The sequence below is a fragment of the Etheostoma cragini genome, chromosome 13 (genome assembly GCF_013103735.1).
Source record: "Etheostoma cragini isolate CJK2018 chromosome 13, CSU_Ecrag_1.0, whole genome shotgun sequence".
Classification (NCBI taxonomy): Eukaryota; Metazoa; Chordata; class Actinopteri; order Perciformes; family Percidae; genus Etheostoma; species Etheostoma cragini.
Window position 1 is genome coordinate 20,662,677 of NC_048419.1, and position 22,121 is coordinate 20,684,797.

Sequence of the window (22,121 nt, forward strand, 5' to 3'; positions counted from 1 at the left end):
TAGTTATGCTCGTTTCAGTACAGGTAATACCTGTCGAGCTCCGAGAGCAGAGCGATTTGCCAATGTTTGTATCCATGACATTACCCGTTGCCACGGCGACAAAGTTCCTCTGAAAACAGTTTGCGATTTGCTCGCAGTCTCTATTCAGCGCTGTCCCCCCCCCTCCTTTTTTTCCTGTATTTGTTCAACACTTCAACTCAAAAGAAGATAGAGCGGGGTGAATAGACTTGTTATGTAATCATTCCTGATTGTTTTTTATGAACAGTGAGGCTGGTGCATACACTCTCACAGATTGCATATGAACGGGAGATTAATGTTCACTTGATTGCTCAACATTAATCGTCAGTTGTGGTTCCTGCATTCTTTGAAAGAAAGTATTTACTCCCAGCTCAAGATGCCAACAACTGGAATAACAAGAGGGAAAGAAAATCTTGCACAGTACAAATCCAGAGTTTGATTCCTTATACTAAAACATTCACGGCCTTATTTTAACGATCTAAGTGCATGGCGTGAAGAGCATGGCTCAGGTGTGTTTAGGTGTCGAAATGCACTTTTGTTAGTTGCTTGTAGGAAAAAAGGGTTTGTGTGCCGGGCGCATGGTTCAAAAGAGTTGTACTTTAGTGTCTTCATTAAGTCGTAGGTGTGTTTTAGGCATAACATGCAATAAACCAATCAGAGTGCCATCTCCCATTCCCTTTAAAAGCCAGGTGCGTTTGTAGCTTGACGTTGGCTATTATGTTGGCTGATTTATGCTGTAATCATCATACTTTTATTCATAATCTTTTTAATCTTTTGCATGTTTGTGTGCTGCTGCGCTGTCCTGTGGGCGCGCGCTGCGCCGGCTGCAAGATAGGGCCCTATACCTGATCTTACCTTTTCTTCACTGCAAGTCAGATACTTTCTGTTGCCGCAGGAACGCGTACAGAGATGCATGTTAGGGAACAAAAATGTGTGTTAGTAATGTCTTGTTTAGAAATTTCAAATAATACAGTTTAAGAATATAGAATATTCTATTGATTTTATACTTCATGGAACTGTCTTGTTACTCACAGTTGTAGCTGTTGAACTGCGCCTCCTATAGGAAAGGAACCTAACTGCAGCACTGTACACCTGCAGATGTTGAACTTTCAATATCTCCCCCTACAGGCAAAGAAAGTAATGGCTCCTGCAATTGCACTGCCTGCAGGCAATGATTATTAAATGTCAATATTATATAGAGTTGCTGTTTGTTTGTTTGTTTTATCCATAAATGTCATTTAAAGTGAAGTTTACAGGCACTAGGACAGTTTGCACTTAGGCAATTCCAACAATAAACGGATGTAGATCATGTCAATAACACTATTCACAATCACAGTTCAAAGACAGAACTTGTTCATTTTCTTGTTAGTAAAGGTTTAAAATGTAAAATTAAAAAAATAACTCGTTACTAACGAGTTATTTAAAATGAAATGTTGTAACACTCTTTGCCTTCAGGTGGCTATGTCTACATTTGCAGTTTAAACTGCTGCTGCTGTTAGTTGTATTGCCTGTAGGTGACGTGGGTTGGACTGGACCTGCCAGCATCTGGATGATACTGGCCAGATTTGTTCAAATTACAAACTTTACATACTTTTGCTTTCATTAACTGTAACAGATGGTTCCACCTGGTAATCCATGAAAACGAGCATTGATTTGGCATTGATTGACCCACATCTGTCCAACATGTGTTTATTTGCGGAAAACACCCTGTTTTTTTAACACTATGATTGAATTATTGTTTTAAAGTTTCTTCCCAAGGAAACAAGTTCTCCTGTCTCTCTCATGGAGGGGACGCTGACCACCCACTGTGTACATAACTGTAGTTTTAGTTTCAACAGATGACTTTGTAAATATTTGGTTTTATTTCCTATTTTAATATTTTTTTCCTTTTTTAATTAATGGGATTTTAGATTGATTGTATGTGAATGTTTGTTTAATTTAGTTTTGATACTCGTGTGTAAGAAAATGTATCAGTTTGTGTACAAATTGATAAGAACAACAATGGTGTATATGTGTTTTCTGTTTGTGCAGCTTCTGCGATGAAATAATAAAAGGAGTAAAAATTAAGAGCAGATTGTTTTGTTGTTTCTTTGTTTTTCGAAACACATTTTGTTCACCTCGGCTTTAAATACTGTCTGTAAAGAAATGTTCTTTTTTTTGTCAAAAGTGAAGGATGAGAGAAAATCTTTGCCAAAGTAATTAATGGAGAACAATTTTAAACAAACCAAAACGTTTGTCGCTTGTGAAATACTTAAATACTGTAAAAACTATTAGCTATAGTCAATCACTGATTAAAAATAACAATACTGATGATACATTTGTCCCAATAATGGAAGGAACCCCTTTTGTTGAATTAAAGGGTTTGGAAGTTAACTAAGCTCTCCTTAGTTAATGTCCGTAAGAGTTCAGTATCCACATGTCTTGTTAAATATTGTTTGACGTGAGTGGGAAGGTACACATGAAACATTCAAAAAACATACAAATGGCTTTATCAAAAAAGGCTAACAAGAACAACACATCACTACAAAAATAATTCCTTTACATGAGTCCTTTAGGTCCAGCTTTAGCAGCGCAATGGTAACTTCCATTTGGCCCGCCAAATTCATCTATTCTTTTATCTATACCTTTCTCTATCTAATTTAACACGATGCCTGAAAATGCTTTAAAAGACTGATCAGTGAAAAAGCAACGTTAACAGAATACGTTATCCATCTCGGCTTAATAGGATCACTTTGAAAATCCCAATTGACTTTTTACACATTTACAAAAAAATAGTTTAGTATCACTTCCATGAGGCTGTTCTCAGCAGACAGATCACAGGCAATGAACGTGGCATTTCCTATTCCTTGCAGCCAGTACATGCAAAGTTTATGTTACATGCATTCTAATGTTGATTAACATACATGGGGTTCTTTTGTTTTAATAATTATTATTACCACCAAATAATACACTAAAGCTGTCAGCTTGGAAATCTATATGTTTATGCTTATTCCTCCTTGTTGGATTTAGTATTGCGTGAAATATGACCAGTGTGTTTTGCCTTGAGTTAACCCTTAAAAACAAGTCAGTTTCCCTACATTCACAGAATAGTGGGCTTCTTCTCCCAGGACAGAAAAATAATAACCCCTATGGTTTGGAGGCTATGAGTTTGGTAGGGCTGGTTTTTAGGCGTTTTTTTTTTTTAGATGAACCAAATACAACAAGACATGTAAAATGATTGTTGTGGAGAGAACATACGGTCAGTTGTACACTTTTTGGCTTTGCTTTATTGTGGTTCAGAATTGTGTAACATGAGTCACACATTTCCTCTTCTCCTTCAAAGATTGGATTTCTTACTGTGATAACTTCCTATCTGTGAGGTGATTGGGTCGAACATTAAAAGGAGGATATTGACAGCTTTTGACAAAAACATAGAGGAAGCAAAGTTAGTCATTCCCCTGCGTCGACTCCTCTGATCCGCTATAGCTCAGCAGGTAGGAGATATATATAGGTGAGGCAGGTGACAGGTAACCCCGGTGGCAGGCAACTCTGCTGGGCTGCGTGACTCAAAATAACATGCAGGTTTGACGGGGGAAAAAAGTCAACAGTTAAGCGAGACGCATAACTCTTTAAATAACTGGTATAAAGGCAGAGGGTGGAGTCCATTGCTGTGTGTTTGCTGGCAGGGTATGTAGCCTAATCACTAGGTTTGTGCCAAGATACTTTCAGTAGAGCACCTCACAGATTTGCCTCATCATCTGAGACATCGCCCTTAACGTTAACACATAACGTACTCTGCATGTGTGTGCAAGGCTGTTAGTCTAACATGTAAATTCCTGCAAATCTAAAGCTAGCTTATTTTCTTCTGACAACTTTGTCAGACTAAAAAACATGTCACGTTGCTTAGAGCACCTTTCAATGTTACCTCTGTCTATTCTCCAAACTATTTAACATCCTGTCCAAACCCTGCGATCGATCCCTCATTGCAATCTACTTATGATCCCATGTTTCCCAGAGTTACCAAAGATACAGAAAACATGATCTAAAGGAAATGTCTATAAAATTGTGGATAACACATCCAGCATCTTTTCTTTTGATGTTATGGTGCAGCCATCAAAACATGGTGTTCTGTCAACAAGCAGATACAGAATCTCTATTTTATAATATTTCACATACAGTATATAAATAAGTAAGTAATACAATAAGAACATTTTATAATGTTAACATTTTGTAGTCGGCCACTCCACCACTTTGGCCCAGACTTAAATATGTTAACAACTGTTGGATGGATTCCTTAAACCTTTGGTTTAAACATTCATGGTCACCAAAGGATGAAATCTTTTGACTTTGGTGAGCCTCTGACTTTTTAATCGCCCGCTACAATCCCATAAAACCTCTCCCTTATCCAGTGAAATATCACTTAACATGATAGTTGAACATCTAGATGTTTTGGCACATTTAACACAGACATGCATAGTTCCCAGGCAATAAAGACTGACTTTGATTCTTTAACATATCAGGGATTTGCATATTGGCAAACCTGTTTTGATGTTTATTGATGTCAACCAGTACTGAACTTGGCCCCGGCCGCGCTACTGGCTGCTCCCTGCGGGCACCCAGGTGACTCTCTTGTCTATCTACAATCAGTTGCTTTGCAATTTGCTGTTGAGTACATTTCTTTGGCCTCAATCTTCCAAATGTTCACCTTAGGGCCAGCTCATTCCACAGTCGCAGCATTAAAATCCTGTTAAAACTTGTCTGACTGATTCTGCAGCACTACCCGCAACCCTCTCTGAGGAGTCAAATATCTCTCTGGGAAACAGGCATTGAAAAATACTTCAGTGTAAGTGAGTAGTTAATACAAAGGTTGAAGTAAACAAAACTTTTGAAGTTGTCCAGAGATGTTACCTTCATCTTTGTATCGCTGTTTTGTTTAAATCATGACACCACGGTGAAATATGGCCCTCTATCTGTGTTGTCTTCTCAAGAGTTATTGATGCATGTTCCTGCTCTGCTCACTAAAAGAGAAACAGTACCTCGGTAGCTACAGACAGTAGGTGTTTCACTATGGGGCCATTATTAAAGCAAAACTATTTACAAACATGTGTGGAGAGTTGTGCAACTCTATCTCAATCCATGTGTGTGCAGTCCGATTTGTAAATGTGTAAAAGAATCTTTACACGTGTATCGAGATTTGTGCATGTGAACGTTATTCTGGAAATTTTGTATTCAGATTTGCAAGTGTATTAAGATTTGAGATTGTATAGACAAATCTGTAAATATGTACATAAATATCAAAGGCTGAACAGAAAGTAAGAACTTTGCTCTATAAGCTGGAAATACAGACAATTCTTCAGTTACAGCTCAGGAGTCTTCTCAGTTGGCTCTCTTTTTACATGTGCCTTTTGCTATTAACTCCTGCCGTGAGATCTGCAAAATGTGTGTGGAGATTTTTTAGCTTGCACTGCGCCTTCTTATTAAGTCATGTTAGGGATATTGGGCTGGGGTACACGGGACCCAAACATATGCTCAAGCAAATACATCTCCGACCTCCTTTTATTTTTCATAAGCAAGCAACATCGAGATGTAATCAAATCTGTTTCCTGAGCCTTTATTGCATTCTTTATTTTTCACAGCGTTTCAGTTTTTAAAGACTGAAAACTCATGATTCATACAGTGTTTTCAATTAATTTGCCTTCTTCATTAACATCTACATCACTGTCCTGTTAATTTTGTTGCACTGGTTGGGACGAGTCTACCTCCTCTTTTACTGTCTGTTTAAGTATATAGATTCCAGTGATCTCATGTAATCCCCACCATAATTCTACGTAACCTGAGCAGAGGGCTAATCAACTGGAATAAGTGAAAACACCTGCATGGGTTTCACCTTATGAACCAATCAAATGATGTGAAATGATTGATGACTTGGACAGGCTTCCCTCCCTGCAAGAGCCTGGAGGCAGAGTCAAGGGCTGTAAGAGAGAATTCAGATCACCTGGTCTGACTGAGACACTTGTGTCATTTTCTCTGCCCACCACACGTTTGGATCCAGGTTGTCTGGTGCTCATATGTGCTTGCCCCTTTGTCATTCTTTGAGAAAAAGAAACACTGGCAAAATGTTAAAATAAGTTCAGTCATGTCACAATCCTGCTCAAACGGTTTAAACTTCTGAAAATGACCCTTTTCTTTTCATGTTTTGGTCTATTATACCTATCTCTGTGACTTCTTTATAGGTCTGTAATTCTAGAATTATTATATATCTAGTCATTTGAAGAAATTTCCTAAAAAAAAAAAATGCTGTTTATGAGAACTTCAACCAATAGATTGACTTGACTTGGCAAATATCCAGAAAGTACTGTAATGAATGACAACAGCCAAAGAACATTACATGTTTGGGATTAAGTTCCTTGTAATTTCAGTCAATTATCAGTCATCTACGAGAAACCTGTTATTGTTGTTTTCTTAGGACAACTGCCCAGAGACACCATCAAAAATAGCAGTAGAAATAGAGCTGGCTCCGTCAAAAGGCATTTAAGGTAACAGTCCTTTTGTCAACACCGCTAGACCGGTATTGCAGTGTTTAGGCGTTGTTTTAACCGTCACATTTATGGCATAGTGCTGCAGACAAAAGCAGCCTGCACATCATACCATGCCCAGGTGACATACAGTATAAGCAGCCAACATAGCTGTCAAAACATTTCACCTGCAGACTGTGATTTGTCATTCAGACATGCAGGGATCTCCTGGCTTCTTGGCAAAGAGCTGCTCGGACAAGACCCAGCAAACCCACAAATTTCATATTGTATTGTGATGTCAAAACAACTCTATAGAGATTGCATTGCACAGGCAGCCCGAAAGTCGTGTCAGTCCTGTCCGTTTTCACTGGCTGTGTCAAACACGTCCATGATCCTGTGTTCACAGAACCCAAGAAACCCTATTCTACTATGACTTCAGCTTTTTACAAGTGAATTGACCTATGGAGAAAAGGCAAGAAAATATGTCTTCAGATAGGGGAGGTGTATATCAATCACACAGACAGTTGGAAAGTGATTTTTTACTAAAATACAACTTTCCATTAGAAGATAAAATCCCTCCTCCTCTGGTTGACCACCATAGGACATTATTTTAGGAAGAAATATGTACATAAGTCAATGGCTAGAGTCAGTACTTTTTAGCCATGGCAGAAATTGAAATAGTTCTTAGAATATCTTGGAAGAATGGCTTGTTTATTATTTGATGAAATATATGTGTTAAAGAAGTGGAATACCTTTTCAAATAAAAGATTGAAATTGAGCTTCCTGTATATCTGTGTAGGGAAACTTTAAACATATACACAAAAATACACTTGGGTCAGTTACTCCTTCTCTAATCTATATCGATGATGTTTCACTTCCGTGATTGTTCAGGTGCTGCAGAAATTACGCCAGATGTCCCTCATTTGGGCCAGATGTCCGTCACCTTCTGCTTTCTTTGTATTGGCATCCTAAACTCAGGTCAATTTATGAGGAATATGGTTAACTTCTCCTCAGATCTCTGCAGGGCAACAGCTAGCTAGACTATCTGTCCAATCTGAGGTTTCTGTTGCACGACAAAGACTACTTTTGAATGGACATGTTCCACCTAAACATGTTCCTCACCCAGGCTATTTTGCAAAAGCAACGGGACTCCATGCATGTGAACGATTGGTTTAAACACATGCCAATAAATCAGAGGATGTTGTTATGGTTTAGGTATTATGCTTTGTTTTTTGTGTCTTCTTATCTGGTATTTTGGTTCTGTCTTGTCTCCTTTTGCAATTTTCGATCTGTATATAATGTCCTAGATTTGTCCCTGGGGCGTGTTGCACATAAGTAGAATAAACATATCCAGGTTAAGTGAAAAAGCGCAGCTTGACTTAGTGTGATCCGCTCATCTCGGCTTAATTGGTTGCACGTTGCCGAGCCAGATGAACAGGTGGAGATGAGGTCACTGAACAAAGTTCTACCCCCGACCGCCCTCTCCACCCCACACTGGTCCAACAGAGGAGCACCTCCTTTAAGAGGCTCCGACAGCTTCGATATCGCAGTGGCTGCTACAAGAAATCATTCCTATCACAGGCAATAAAACACTTCATCACTGAGTGGTAGATAAGACTCACAGACATCACAACTGCGCCTTGCACAACAGGTTTATCTACAGCTTTTATCAATACTAATTAAACAGTTGTACATTTTTATTCCCAACTTGTTAATTATTTGTTTTTATATGATATCCCATTATTTTATGTATATTCTGTATGTGTGCTGTGTGTCTGATATATTGCTGCTGCAACAATGTAATTTCCCTTTTGTTTTTTTGAGATCAATAAAAATCTATCTAGTGTACTGCTGTGTGCTAGGAGTGAGCGGATAGAGAGCCTCTGACGTAGATAAAGCCTGACCCTCCGGTAAAGTTAACATGTCTATTGTGGATAAAATTGTCATGTTTAATTCACCTTACTGATTCGTTTTGTCAGTAAGCCTGTGGATGGTTTGACATTGGTCTGAATCACTGTGGGGCACTAATTACAAAGTTCACTGAGTAACGGTGAGTGGGTTGTAAAGTTAGAGACAGTTGTCGTCAGCAAATGCACAGTTATTGCAATAAACCTAGGTTAGGTAGCTTATAGCCAATACAATACATTAACTAAACCTGACCAGGTATTCATCTAACCATAAGCATTTTATTGTCTCATGAAATCATGTGAATCCTGCTCTTTAACTCTGCACAAACATCTAAAGTTCAAATTCAGATTTATCTTTATTTGAGTGTGTGAGTAAAAAGCTTTCTCCACTACTCCATCCGGACAGGTTTTGTGACCAGGCTTGTTGGGAAGGCAGCAAACTGGTATGATTCATTACAGTGAGCTGACAGTGTTGTGCAGGCCACCTCAATCACAAAGCAACAAAGTTGGGTTATTTATTGCACTTATATGGTGTGTGTCTGTCTCCGTCTCCATCTGTATGAATGCAAGGGCTAACGTTGTTTGTGTTAATGATTGGCTGGCCATGACTGCAGGAGGCTAATAAACCCGTGAAGAGCCAACGGCAAAGAGAGTTCCATTCACAGCCAACACACACACACACACACATTTTTATGACTTTGTGAACTTCATTCTGTAATTCTTTTATTCGTGAACAATGAAATAAGATTGATCGGGGTGTTCGCCCGTTTGAAAACAAGTCATGCTTTTTACTTACATTAAAGAGAATTTGCATTTTAAATGGGTCAGTTGTAACTCTGACTCAAGCTGACAAGCTGTTTACCTCGGCTGACACTTCCTCTTCTACCTGAGGATGTCTTTGGCTCTTATAGTCCTCACTGGTGGGATTCCTTCAGTGGTCGCACCATTCTCTGTTTCAGTGCTCCCTCTTGTGGAGGACATTTCAACTTGGAAGTGTGTCTACACTATGCTGACTTTACTCTCCGGTGTAGTCCACTGGGACCAATGTTGGGCAAGTTACTTCCAAAATGTAATACATTATAGATTACTAATTAGTGTAATTTGAGAGTTATAGGTTGTATTAAAAAATTACTGTCTCTGAATTGTAATTTGTTACACTACCTTGGCATTACTTTTGAGTTACTTTCACCAAAATATCACTGGAAGTTTGACTTGGCAGCTAGCTTGTGAATTTCACCGCAAGATCAATAAAGTCTCCTCTTTATCCACTATAATACATAATAGATTATTCATAATATTATCACTTTTTCAACATACTATATTATGACTTTTTGTTACTTTTTGGACATATTTTGACTATTTTATAATTTATTGACGTACTACTTTTTTAATCAATTTTTGACATGCCATACTATGACTTTGTATCACCTCTTATGACATTCTACTATTTACTATGACTTTGTATTACCTTTTTCAACATTCTACTGTATACTGTGACTTTTTAATCACTTTTTGATATATTATGACTATTTTATGATAGAAAACTATTTTGACATACTATTCTATAACTTTTTATCACTTTTTTGACATACCATACTCTGACTTTTTATAATTTTTTAGACTAACCATAATAGGATTTTTTCATCACTTTTTTAACATTCCTTACATGACGTTTTTTTGACATTTTATAACTTTAATTTATCACTTTTTAACATTCTGTACTATGAATTTTTTATCACTTTTTTGAATTAATATACTATGATTTTCTTTCACTTTTTTGACTTACTATATTGTGAATTTGTATCACTTTTTATTACTTTTTTGACATGCTATACTATGACTTTTTTCATCATGCTATAGTATGACTTTTTTCAACATGCCATACTATTACTTTTTTCAACATGCTATACTATGACTTTTTTATGACTTTTTTCATCATACTATATCATGACTTTTTTCAACATGCCATACTATGACTTTTTTTAACATGCAATACTATGACTTTTTTCATCATGCTATACCATTACTTTTTTCATCAGCTATACTATGACTTTTTTCAACATGCTATATACTATGACTTTTTTCAACATGCTAAACTATGACTTTTTTCATCATGCTATACTATGACTTTTTACATCATGCTATACCATGACTTTTTTCAACATGCTATACTATGAATTTTTTTAACATGCAATACTATGACTTTTTTCATCATGCTATACCATGACTTTTTTCATCATGCTATACCATGACTTTTTTCATCAGCTATACTATGACTTTTTTCAACATGCTATACTATGATTTTTTCATCATACTATATTATGACTTTTTTCAACATGCCATACTATGACTTTTTTTAACATGCAATACTATGACTTTTTTCATCATGCTATACCATGACTTTTTTCATCAGCTATACTATGACTTTTTTCATCATGCTATACTATGACTTTTTTCATCAGCTAAACTATGACTTTTTTCAACATGCTATACTATTACTTTTTTCCACATGCTAAACTATGACCTTTTTGACATACCGTACTATGACTTAGTTATAATTTAATTCAAGATACTATACCATGAGTTTTTTGGACTGGCTATACTGACTTATTAGATATACTATACATACTGTATATACTTCACATATACTATGACTTTTGAGATTTTTTTTAAACATTGTATACCGTGACTTTAATCAACATACTATACTATGTATTTTTCCAACAAACTATACTGTGACTGTTTTATCCCTTTTTAAGAAATGCTTTAGGACTTCTTTTTTAACTTTAAAATATATAATGACAACCATTCCCAGTTTTCTAACTCATCTCAGTTCATCACCTTCTTCTTACACAATTGTGTCAGCATTCCTGTTTAACTTTAGCAATTCAGCTTTTCAACATTTACAGGAAGTGCATTTTCTAGTTAAAATATACTTTGACTTTTGGCTTCTTCCATAACACCGCCAAACCGCTGGATTCTGTATTACAGCATCACCAAAATACAAACAACACAGAGACATCAAGCATTAAATTGCACCAAAAACATTTTTTATTCTATAAAAGAAGAAGTGGGGAAGGGGAAATAATCACAACTGTACAGGGAGAAACTGACTTTTAAACACTATGAGTCACAGTATCAAAAAGCTCACGTTTTCCTCACTGATCTTTACACATTTGTTCTGTACAAATACAAAAAAAAGAAAGAAAAAATATTATTAATAATTGTATTATTATAAGGATAACTGCATTGCACTGAGTAAATATAGTACTGGCCCATAAGTTACTGCATTCAATAGAAAATACTTAAAATGTCGGATTTGCAGAAGAAGTGAGTCGAGGCACTCGCACACAGACAGACACAGTCAGTGACGTCACCTTTAGACGTGAACTCTATCCCGTCTAGTTCTCAATGGGGATACAATTCTTCAAATGTTTCACTACCTGTTCACAGATGAACATTCCCGCTTTATACATGAACAGAATATTTAGAACAATATCGAAGGAAAACAAGTTTGCACGAACTGCAAAAGAAACAACAGGAAGCAGGAAAAACACAAACACATGCATCAGTGTCACAGCAACAACTCCGTCAGCAAAAAGACTTTATCTGGGTCGTCGTCAGCAGGCTCTGAGGTGTGACATCTGCTATCCTCAGTGTGACAGTGGAGGTTTCAGTGTGTGTTTGTCTCTGTATATAAAATATCAATGTTCCTGCTATAATGGTCACCAGAGCTGATCAGTGTGCTCGTAAAGCGATGGGCCATTATCATTTTTCATGTGCTTAATGAGACATACTCATGTGCTAAGTGGGGAAAATCTCCCTAAGAATAAGGAGCGAGGGATCCATTTAATGAAATACAAACATTTGTGTCAAAACTTGATTCCTTCAATGTCTGAATGTCAAATGGGAGAAAATTCATTAGAATATTTTGACTGTGGAAACTGGCTGCTTCCTGTTTCTTGTAATAGAACAAGTTGTATACCAGGTTGGATATGTCACTACTTTTGTTACATGTCGACATATTTGAACTGCTGAGTCTGGAGAGTTTAAAACCGACTAATCCAATCTGATCCAAAATACCCAAAAGCATTGATATTTTTTAGCCCCGTCTGACCTGAACTTTTTCTAAAGCTTAAGAACCAAACCAACTAAATCTCACACGTCACTGACTGTTTTTGTTGATATTTTATATGAGGTCCAGTGCAGAAATAGCAAGCTGTGTTATAATAATAAAAGGATCCTTAATTAATAATTGTCAATGTGGGGTTTTTGTTTTACTCGGATGATCAATGTTAAGGGAGCCCCACAGTCTCACACACACTGACATGCTCACCAACGTCACTATAAGAAAACAAGAAGGCTACTCTCCATGCAACAAGAGTGCACAACACAAGGGGGACCAATTCTTTTTTTTTTAAAGAAACTACGAAACAAATGTCTTATTAGATTTGAAAAGAAACAACACATGTCATCAAACCAACAGAAGAAGAAGAAAGAAAAAGATTTTTTTTCACATTATCTAGTCAGTGTTAAAAATAGATATTCACCCGTTACATTTACTCTGCACTTTTTGATTATATACATTTATGTACATGGATTTATCTTTATTATTTGTCATTGTCCTTAATGTCTTTATCAACAGTTTACAAAAGAAAGAAATTTGCAATCAAATGCATATACTCTTCTAGAAAGATGTGCTTAGTAACTATGTTGGAATTTTTTTAGTTGAAGCAGAGGGGGATGTTAAGCGAAATTGGAACATTGTATTGCTCTGCACTGCAAAAAAAAAGGACAACATTGTTCCAAACAAGTGACTGAATTTAGTTTAGATTCTTAATAATGTAGAAACAAAAGGTGAAATTAGTTTGTTCTTTTCATTTTTCTTTTCAAAATCAAAATTAGATTCAGTGACTTTGCAAGACAATACTTTTTTTTTTGCAGTGTACAGACCAAACAACAATTTCCCCTGTTTATGGCATGCATTTAGCTCACAGGAAGCCTGCACGTCCATCTCAGTTATTATACTGTGAAAAGGTTAATAACCTTTTGCTCTTGCTTACTAGCTTTTGAAATGACAACAACAACAACGGTAATTCTGACAAGATAAACGTCAAATGTGTTTTTGCCTTTTTGTTTGTAAAGGGACACACTGGGATTGTGAACAGCGTGTTCCATTGATCACGTTCACACTCAGCCCCTTAATTAAGACATGGCTACACACGTTTGAGTTCATGTCTGTGTTTGTCAGTGCACAGTCACAACTCTTGCCGTATATTATAAAAGTGATTTCAGAGGTGGCTTTGTTGAGTGATCAACAGCACAGGCTTCAACGCATCCGGCCCTTCTTTTTAAGGTTCTTCTGACAACCCATGTGACCAGTATATCAGCAGTACAACAACCAGCTAGTGCTGTTTAGGGGCATATCTATGTTCCCAAGGTTCTTTGTTCTCAGAAATGCTTTTTTCAATGTCTGTTTCCCTGGGTCAGTTATGGTGAAATCACAGACAGCTTATAGCCTACTGACGTTATACTCCTTGAAACCTACACCCTTAAATTTGCAGACAGACCGTTTTCTTGAACATTGATCTCCGCAGTGGCTGAAAAGATTTTTACCATTCAAACTGCATTTCAAACATCTATGTGGAGATAGCAAAGAGGATTACAATGAGGACCGTGGGAACATAGGGATACCCCCATGCTTTACTACTGAGTTCAGAAGAGTGCTTGGAGCGAGGTCCGCGTTATGTTGCATAATCAAGTTCAGCCCAGAATAGGAGCTGGAAAACAGCCCACTTAAGACATGGACACTGTGGGTTAGAGGGTAGGGTTGGGGGTTCACTTCTGTTCCAACTGTCTGAATCTGATAAAGAATAAATACTTTGAGAAATGTGCTGATTGGATATGGAGAGGACTCCCGACAAGCTAGATATTAGGGGAATTATGTCAGGCTACAAATTATCTTATTTATAGTGGGTTCGTATTTTGAGGCATTAAATTAAGTTCTTTCAAAATGCAATACAAACTCAGTTGAAAGAGAATTGACCCCCGTCCCGATAGAAATGCTAGTGAGCAGAGCGCTTAGTTTCCCCGTGGTTTAAATCGCAGGCTCTACAGACCCTGACAGCCCGACACAGTGCCTGGTTTCTCACAGAACCACTGACAGACGGCCCGGCCACTGTGACTTTCAGTGTATTGTAAGGTCATGAGACCAGTGCAAAGGGTGTTTACATTGTTAAGTGTTCACGGTGCTCTCTGCTGTTGCAAAGCCAGAAAAGTATAGTTTTGTTAAAAAGTGTCAAAATATTTGTGGTTTGCACAAATGAGGCTGTCCCTGTGACAACTTCTGAATAACGGGATCACATTTTCAACAGTCAGCTAAATGTGAATCCCTAATTATCCCTAAACTTTATCTTTCTCCTCTGCTATCATCAAACATTCAAAAAGATTTAAATCTGCTTGCTCCGGAGCGCCCTCTTCATGTTGTGCCAAAGTAATCCAGCAGATTTCCTGCATACTGTTGTACACAATGTAAAATAGTGAGTAGGAGCCTGCAAACCTTGACAGGCTTCCTTGCAACCATCTGTGTACAAGGCAATTTGTTTCCAAATTAAAAATGTAATTTTCAAAGGTCCCAAAATTAGCTTTCTTAACTTCTTGGTGTCAGAACACAAAAAAGCAAGCTAAGGAAGGGAAAGTCCTTTTTAAGATCAGGTACTCATGAACAAACAGAGTCTTCATGAATAGAGACACACAGTTCATCTTTGGCCTAACGTCCTCGGTCAGTGGTTCTGGTTTTGCCCTTACAGATTGACTTCAGTTATTAAGGCTCAACGGGCAAGAGGTAAAAGAACAACAAGTGCCCGGAACACACACTCGTAAAAATCTTAAATTCTGATTATGTGTTTGTCTCAAAACATACACACACGCACGCACGCACACACACACACGTACATACACACACAAGCAATGCACGCAAAACACACACACACACACAAACACACACACAAAGAAAAGCTCCCCTATTCCCTGCACAAGAGTTTTACTTGTAATCTCAAACTAGTTGTGTCTTCTCTGAATTTTTCACAGCCTCAGAAAACAATTAAAGAATCCGATTTTTTTAAAAGGATGCCATTCTGTTAAGAGTGCCATTCCTGGTAAAGACTAAAGAGACAGAAGGCATATTTCATAAGACAATAGCAACAACAACGCATAGAAAGCAAATACTGTTATCGAAGGACAATCAGGAAGGGGTTTGCGTGGGGGGAGAACACGCATGTAACAATAATGTGATTGATACAATGAAAACAAATTCATCTTTTTTAAAAGGTTCACAGTCTTGTAGCTCCCTGTACCAGGGGAGAGGGGCGGGGTAGAGGGTGCAGGGTGATGGCGGTGGGGAGTCTGGACGAGATAAAGAATCTACTTTTATATCCTAGCCTCAGATAGATGTTTGCCAAAGAGAGAATTTCTGTTTGACATCACTTCAGCTGCTGGTTTACTTTCAAGATCCATCAAATTATGGTAAATTGTTTATCCAAAAGTCGTGATGACAAATTGATATAATCAAAGAGTTTTGGTTGTTTCAAACCCTTTTTTAAACAGCAGTACCAGGAACTAAGAGTATCTTTTGCACATTTCCAATGCATCTAAAAAAGTCTGACGATTCTGTCTAATATTAGCCCAATTATGTATGTGTTTGAGACACAATTTTACATGTGAGAAAATAAAAACTCATAATCATTGTTTGTTGCGGGTCTTTGATGTTAGTTTTTACTGTCACACCCAGATAGTTTTGGCCCAACAGCAGGACCAAAGATTAGAGCTCGGAATATCATTTTTTTTAATACTTTTTGGTACCAAGCGAAATGTGTCCATAGCACCAACCAAGTGTCTCACTGTTGTAGTCTTATTTACCTACTCTTTGATTTGATAGCTCCTTATTTAGAGCAATAATTTTGTTAGTTCCTCAAGTCAAAATGGTTAGAAAGACAGGTAACGTTTTTTGAGATCCTAAAAGGGTTCCTGAAAAGGTTACTGTGGTAACAAGGGGCCGTTTGAGGCTTTTTTGGGGGAATTACCTCTACATCCAAAAATGTGTCCTTGGAGTCACATAACTTCCCAACTCTGCATACGTACAGAATGAATATTGATAGGGCAGCTGAAGTAGCGTCCCACTTGAAACTTCCCCTTCTGGTTTTAAACAAAATCAAACAGACATTGCCCCCACCTCATCCTCCTCTCTTTTGGATGGATGTTTGTGACGGATGGCTAGATGGATGGATGGATGGATGGGTGAATGGATGGATGAACGCCTGTGCTGTTAGACGACTTTCAGTCCCTCCCACTCTGTCTGAGGAAGTGATGTCTTGTGTGTCAAGTGAAGTTGAGTTGGAGGATGGTAGGGAGGGGTCTGTTGGGTGGACGGTGATGATGATGATGATGATGATGACAATGATTATGATGAAGATGATGATGAAGATGTGTTGAAACACACATTAAAAATCCCCTAACCTCCACTTTGAACACATACAAAAATGCAAATTCCTGTGATTTCAAGATAAAGAGGAGGAGGAGAAAGGAGGTACAGTGTCTTTTTTTAATCTGCCGATTAAAATCCTGATGTTGGGGGAAGCAGAGGTGAGGTTTATGTAGGGGGGGGCACTGGTACAAGATGTGCTGTGAGGGACTTTGTCAAGGGGTAAGAAGTTGGTATGTAGGGGAGCTGGGGGGGGGGGGGGGGGGGGGGGGGGGGGGGGGGAGGAGGAGGTCAAAGTTCACATCATGACGTGGCGGCGGCGGTGCAGGGACAGGTGGTCGGACCGGGAAAAGGAGCGGTCGCACTCGGTGCAACGGAAAGGTTTGATTCCGGTGTGCTTGCGGAAATGTCGAGTCAGCTCGTCGGAGCGGGCGAAGCGCCAGGTGCAGCCCTCCCAGGTACAGTGGTAGGGCTTCTCTCCTGGAGGAAGCAGGACACAAGTAGAAGTGTTAGGGGAGAGGAAAGGAAGGGAGGAAGCAACATAGGGATGGGAGAGGAAAAGGACGAGGAAAGGTGGGATGAATCACTCACCTCTGCTAATGTCCCCCTGAGTCCAGACTTTTTGTCTGGTATGTATTTTTAATTTCTCCTAACTATTTGGGATAAGTAGGACCTGATAAGTATAAAAATAAAGCATTGTCTTAAAAAAACAAAAGTACAGGTTTGGATAAAAAATGTATGTATGGTTTGTCTTTCTTGGACCATCGTCGGCAGGTGTCTTCGGGCTGTTCAGCATGATCGCCCCTGGTAACCTGGATGCTAAGGCACCTCTCCCTTGGTGATTCATGGTTTGGGTCTTAATAGCTCCGTATAAGGTGCAGCAAACCCCAAATGTAATGTACAAGGGCACAAGGTCACAGAAAGTGACGTTTTATTGTATGTTTTCAGGAAACAAATCACATTACAGTTTTTTAATGAGCAACCTTGGGAGGGTTAAATTGATAGAAAGATACCTGAAAAAACCTAGCTTCAGAACTATACACACTGTGATTGGTGGTCAGTAGATAATGCTGTTTTCCTTTTGGGGTGAACTGCTCCTTAAACCTGGATAGATGTGTTATTGGTGTATGTTTTGCTCAGGTCTCACCTGTGTGTATCCTCCTGTGGGCTTTGAGGTGGGAACTCTTGGTGTAAACTTTTTTACAGCCTTCATAGTCACACATGTGGATCCGCCTCCTCTTGATGTCCGGCGAATCTGGATCGATGGGCTCTAAGTCCATAACCGACCTGAGAATGGAAAATTAAGAAAATAAAGGAATTGTCTGATTTGATTTGCCTAAGTCCTGACATGTGTAAATCCTGGTTCAACCATGTAAAGCACTTTGTAACTTCCTTTTGAAAAGTGGTTTATAAATAAAGGTTTTTTAGTAGAATTATTAAGGCATGTGTTTATCAGCCAATATTTTGTTGTCAGATATCAAATTCTGATACTGTTATTGGACTTAAAACTCTTGAATCAGTCTGGCTCTAGTAAGAAAATAACTTTTTATTACAATGTTTTTTTACCTTTGTTTCAATCATTTACATTGCACTTCTTACCCGGCATAGCCATCATTGTTTCATTGTACTTCATACTATGTATCATACTGTTACACTGTATGACCTGAGAACATTCATACATTTGACAACTTCACATGACTATACTAAGTGTGTAGACTAGTGTTTCATCATTGCGCAAGTTCATTCATAAAGTGACATTAAGGCCACTGGGGGGCATCAGTGGGTCATACACAGCTGCAGAACAGATACCACTTCAGCATATCTCTCTCTCTCTCTCTCTCTCTCTCTCTCTCTCTCTCTCTCTCTCTCTCTCTCTCTCTCTCTCTCTCTCTCTCTCTCTCTCTCTCTCTCTCTCTCTCTCTCTCTCTCTCTCTCTCTCTCTCTCTCTCTCTCTCTCTCTCTCTCTCTCTCTCTCTCTCTGATGTCAATAACTGAGATGTTTGTATTGTAATATTCTGAGTTAACTATGTTTTTGATATTCAGTATATTAAAGTTGGTCTGAAAAAATACAAAGCCTCTCTGTCTCTCTACCTAGGAGGTGTGACGGCTGACAGCATTACAAAACCTTGTTTACACCCCAGCTCTTGGACAGCCCTGCCTAGCAACAAGCAAACACACACACACACACACACACACACACAGACACACACACACACACACGCACGTACGTAAACAAAGACACACTTCCTCACAAAAACAAAAACACAAATACCCACAAACACCCTTCTGTTCACTTTGACAGACAGAAAGAGACAGACACAGACAAACACAGACAGATATACACACACACACACACACATATACACACACACACACACACACACACACACAGGAGATTACAGCACTAAGCTAACCGTTGAAATCCACACCCTTAATTTCAGTTACAGTCAGGCGGCCTCGCCTATGGGTGTGGAAGGAGCTCTATCCTGACTTACTAATAAACACACTGGAGACACACACACACACACACATTTTTACTGCACTTGTATGAACCTTCGCTGGCACACTAAGATTCAATCTGCAGCCTTGACCATTAGATTATAAGTCACCTACAAGTAAAGGTCCAGACTTGAGAGGACCAAGTGTCGAAGTGTGTACTGAGCGCGCACACACACACACACACACACACACACACACACACACACACACACTTGCCTCCCTGTGATACAGCTTGGGCGTCTGCAGTGTGTTCTCCTGTATAGAGGGTTATATAAGGTTATACAAGTGTCCAGTCATGGCAGCGCTGCAGTAATGTAATTAGTCAGGCTGCATGGGAGGGAGGTGATCCACACAAAGACCGCATTTCCCATAAACCCTGCTGCGCATTAGTGCCTCTCTCGCTGGCCCTGTCGACTCCTATCATGGACTTTACTCTGAGATGACATTGCGCATGGTTAATGGTATTAATGTCCTGTCAATAGTTTTACAGACGTCGGATTTATAACAGACCATTGCTGTACAGCTGACTGTACTTGCCATATCTTGGTTCAACAGTAGTGTTTTCTTCCAAGCAAGCAACATTTTTGGAATAGTTCAAACTTTTGGGAATTTGATTATCTGCTTGAGAAGAGAAATGTGACACTCACACTCTCATGTCTTTGCATTGCTTACACAGCTGGAGTCAGGAAGTGTTATCTTAGCTTAGCATAAAGACTGGAAACAGGTGAAAGTTGCTAACTTGGCTCCTTACCAAAAAACATCTACTAGCACCTAAAGCTTACTATTTGCCATTAAATCCGTGCAGAAACAGAAATGTAACAACTTTAATTTGTGCTGAGTTACGCACTGGAACTATCTCTTGACAAACAACAGCTGGGCTGTGAGCAGCATCCTGAAGTAAGAAAAACCCCTGCTAGAGAAGCTGCACAAAAGGGCTGGGTGTATAGATAAACTGTGTTGCTTAATGAAATCCATCCAACAAGTTACTTCTTCTATAACCAATTTTTTGAGACCAAAACATTTAAAAAACAAATAAAATCATTATGGAGACAAGGGTTATTGTCACAGCTTAAACTCGTGCCCTGTAAATTCACAAATCTGTGTAATTCTACTAAGCTCAGTGTAGGTCTACAACCAGCCAAACATTTGTATTTCCATCCTTTGCATTTGCAACAATCTGGATTACATATTGCGTACATGCTCATCATGCACATGCTGTTAGAGAACAAGAGCAAACAAAACAGAGACCCGCTCATCAAAACAATGCTCAACAGTAGAGGGCTGCATTGGGATTGGGTCCTGCCAACACAAATCTTGCGGGAGCGGGCGGCTAAAACCCAACAGTGCGGGATCGGGATGTAGTAAAGCCACAGGATGGAGTCAATAAATGATGTGGAAAATAACCTTAAACAAGGTCTTTTTTCCCTATTCTTCAGCAGCGATGTGTCAAACTGAGGCAGACGCTGAATAAAAGCAGGTGAGAGCCTCAATTATCCTTACTGGTTCTAGAAAATGCAGCAAAATCATATCCACATGGTGTTGACAGCTGTTTATTGACAGGGGCTTACATTGTTACCACAAATATGTGCATATGTGATTCAGTGAGTTACATTTTTTTCCGGAATGTACCTCTTTCTGTCTTAATATTTAATTAATGTGCATAAACTCACACAGGTGTGAGGAAATTTGTAATTTAAAAGTGTGCCGGAATGTAGTCCTGTCTGTTGTGTCCATCTATGGCTGGACTCACCCGGCGTCGAGGCTCTGGGCACTGAGGGAGGCCGATCCAGACTCTGTACCACTCTCTGCATCGCTGTCACTCTGATACTCCACTGGAGACGTCGAACCTGGCTTAATACGAACTGCAGAAAGGACACGATAAGGGAATAAAGACAGAAGGATGGACCAAAGAGGGAAACAATGGTTTGAATCGAAACAGAGGAAAATTAGACAGATGGGATTAGAAGGAAAAGAGATTGAGGAAGGGTTGAAAGCATGACGGACCCGGAGAAAGAGATATATCAGTGAATGATATTAGGAAAGGGAAGAAGCAGAAGTAAGAGAATAGAGAAAGAAGAGGAGGGAGGGAAACAGAGAGGAGAAAGGGGTTAATCACTTCTTAACAGAAATGCTTGGATTCCAGTAATTTACTAAGACAAAGCCTGTGTGTGTGTGTATGTGTGTGTGTGTGTGTGTGTGTGTGTGTGTGTGTGTGTGTGTGTGTGTGTGTGAGTGTGTGTGTGTGTGTGTGTAGGTGTGTGTGTGTAGGTGTGTGTAGTTGTGATCTGCAAGGCTTTAAGTGCTTTAATTGTTGTACTTTAATATTACTTCTGAGGTGAAACTTCCTGATATGGGTGTACAAAACATTTTTATTCTAGATCATGCTGTGTCATCTTGTACTGTATAGTATCAAACATTATATTGTGTTGGTTTTCATTTACATTCCTGACATAGTGCCTGTTTCTGAATTCAGGACATGTATGTATCTACTTATATGATAATATGATGATGAATTATTATAGTTTTGCTTTCTTTTTTCCACACATACATTGAAACCCTGAACATATCTAGACGTTACCTGGAGGAGCTGTATGTGATAATGCAAATGACTAAATCAGTTGGACGGGACATTAAATGGACTTTCCACTGCTAGCTCCCGTGTATAACGTCTGTGAAATGTCGGGGGAATTAACAGTGACCAATTGGGCCTGTTCATGACATATC

General features: G+C 38.8%; 1 protein-coding gene and 1 long non-coding RNA gene across 4 annotated transcripts in view; both read right to left on the bottom strand.

Moving 5' to 3' along the window:
- Window positions 1-11,447: 11,447 nt before the first annotated feature.
- Window positions 11,448-15,909, bottom strand: LOC117955149. The gene is made up of 2 exons (XR_004658972.1): window positions 13,350-15,909; window positions 11,448-13,292 (listed from the first exon to the last, which is right to left on the bottom strand). It is a non-coding gene; the product is annotated as an uncharacterized LOC117955149 (long non-coding RNA).
- A 103-nt stretch (window positions 15,910-16,012) lies between these two features.
- Window positions 16,013-22,121, bottom strand: part of klf8 (Kruppel-like factor 8) — a 57,579-nt gene continuing 51,470 nt past the window's right edge. For all 3 annotated transcript variants that reach the window (XM_034889386.1, XM_034889385.1, XM_034889387.1), the window contains 3 exons: window positions 21,148-21,259; window positions 18,046-18,185; window positions 16,013-17,378 (listed from right to left, as the gene is read on the bottom strand). In XM_034889386.1, the coding sequence (XP_034745277.1) occupies window positions 17,197-17,378; window positions 18,046-18,185; window positions 21,148-21,259 (434 nt within the window). In that variant the 3' untranslated portion in view covers window positions 16,013-17,196. The remainder of the gene's footprint in view (window positions 17,379-18,045; window positions 18,186-21,147; window positions 21,260-22,121) is intronic.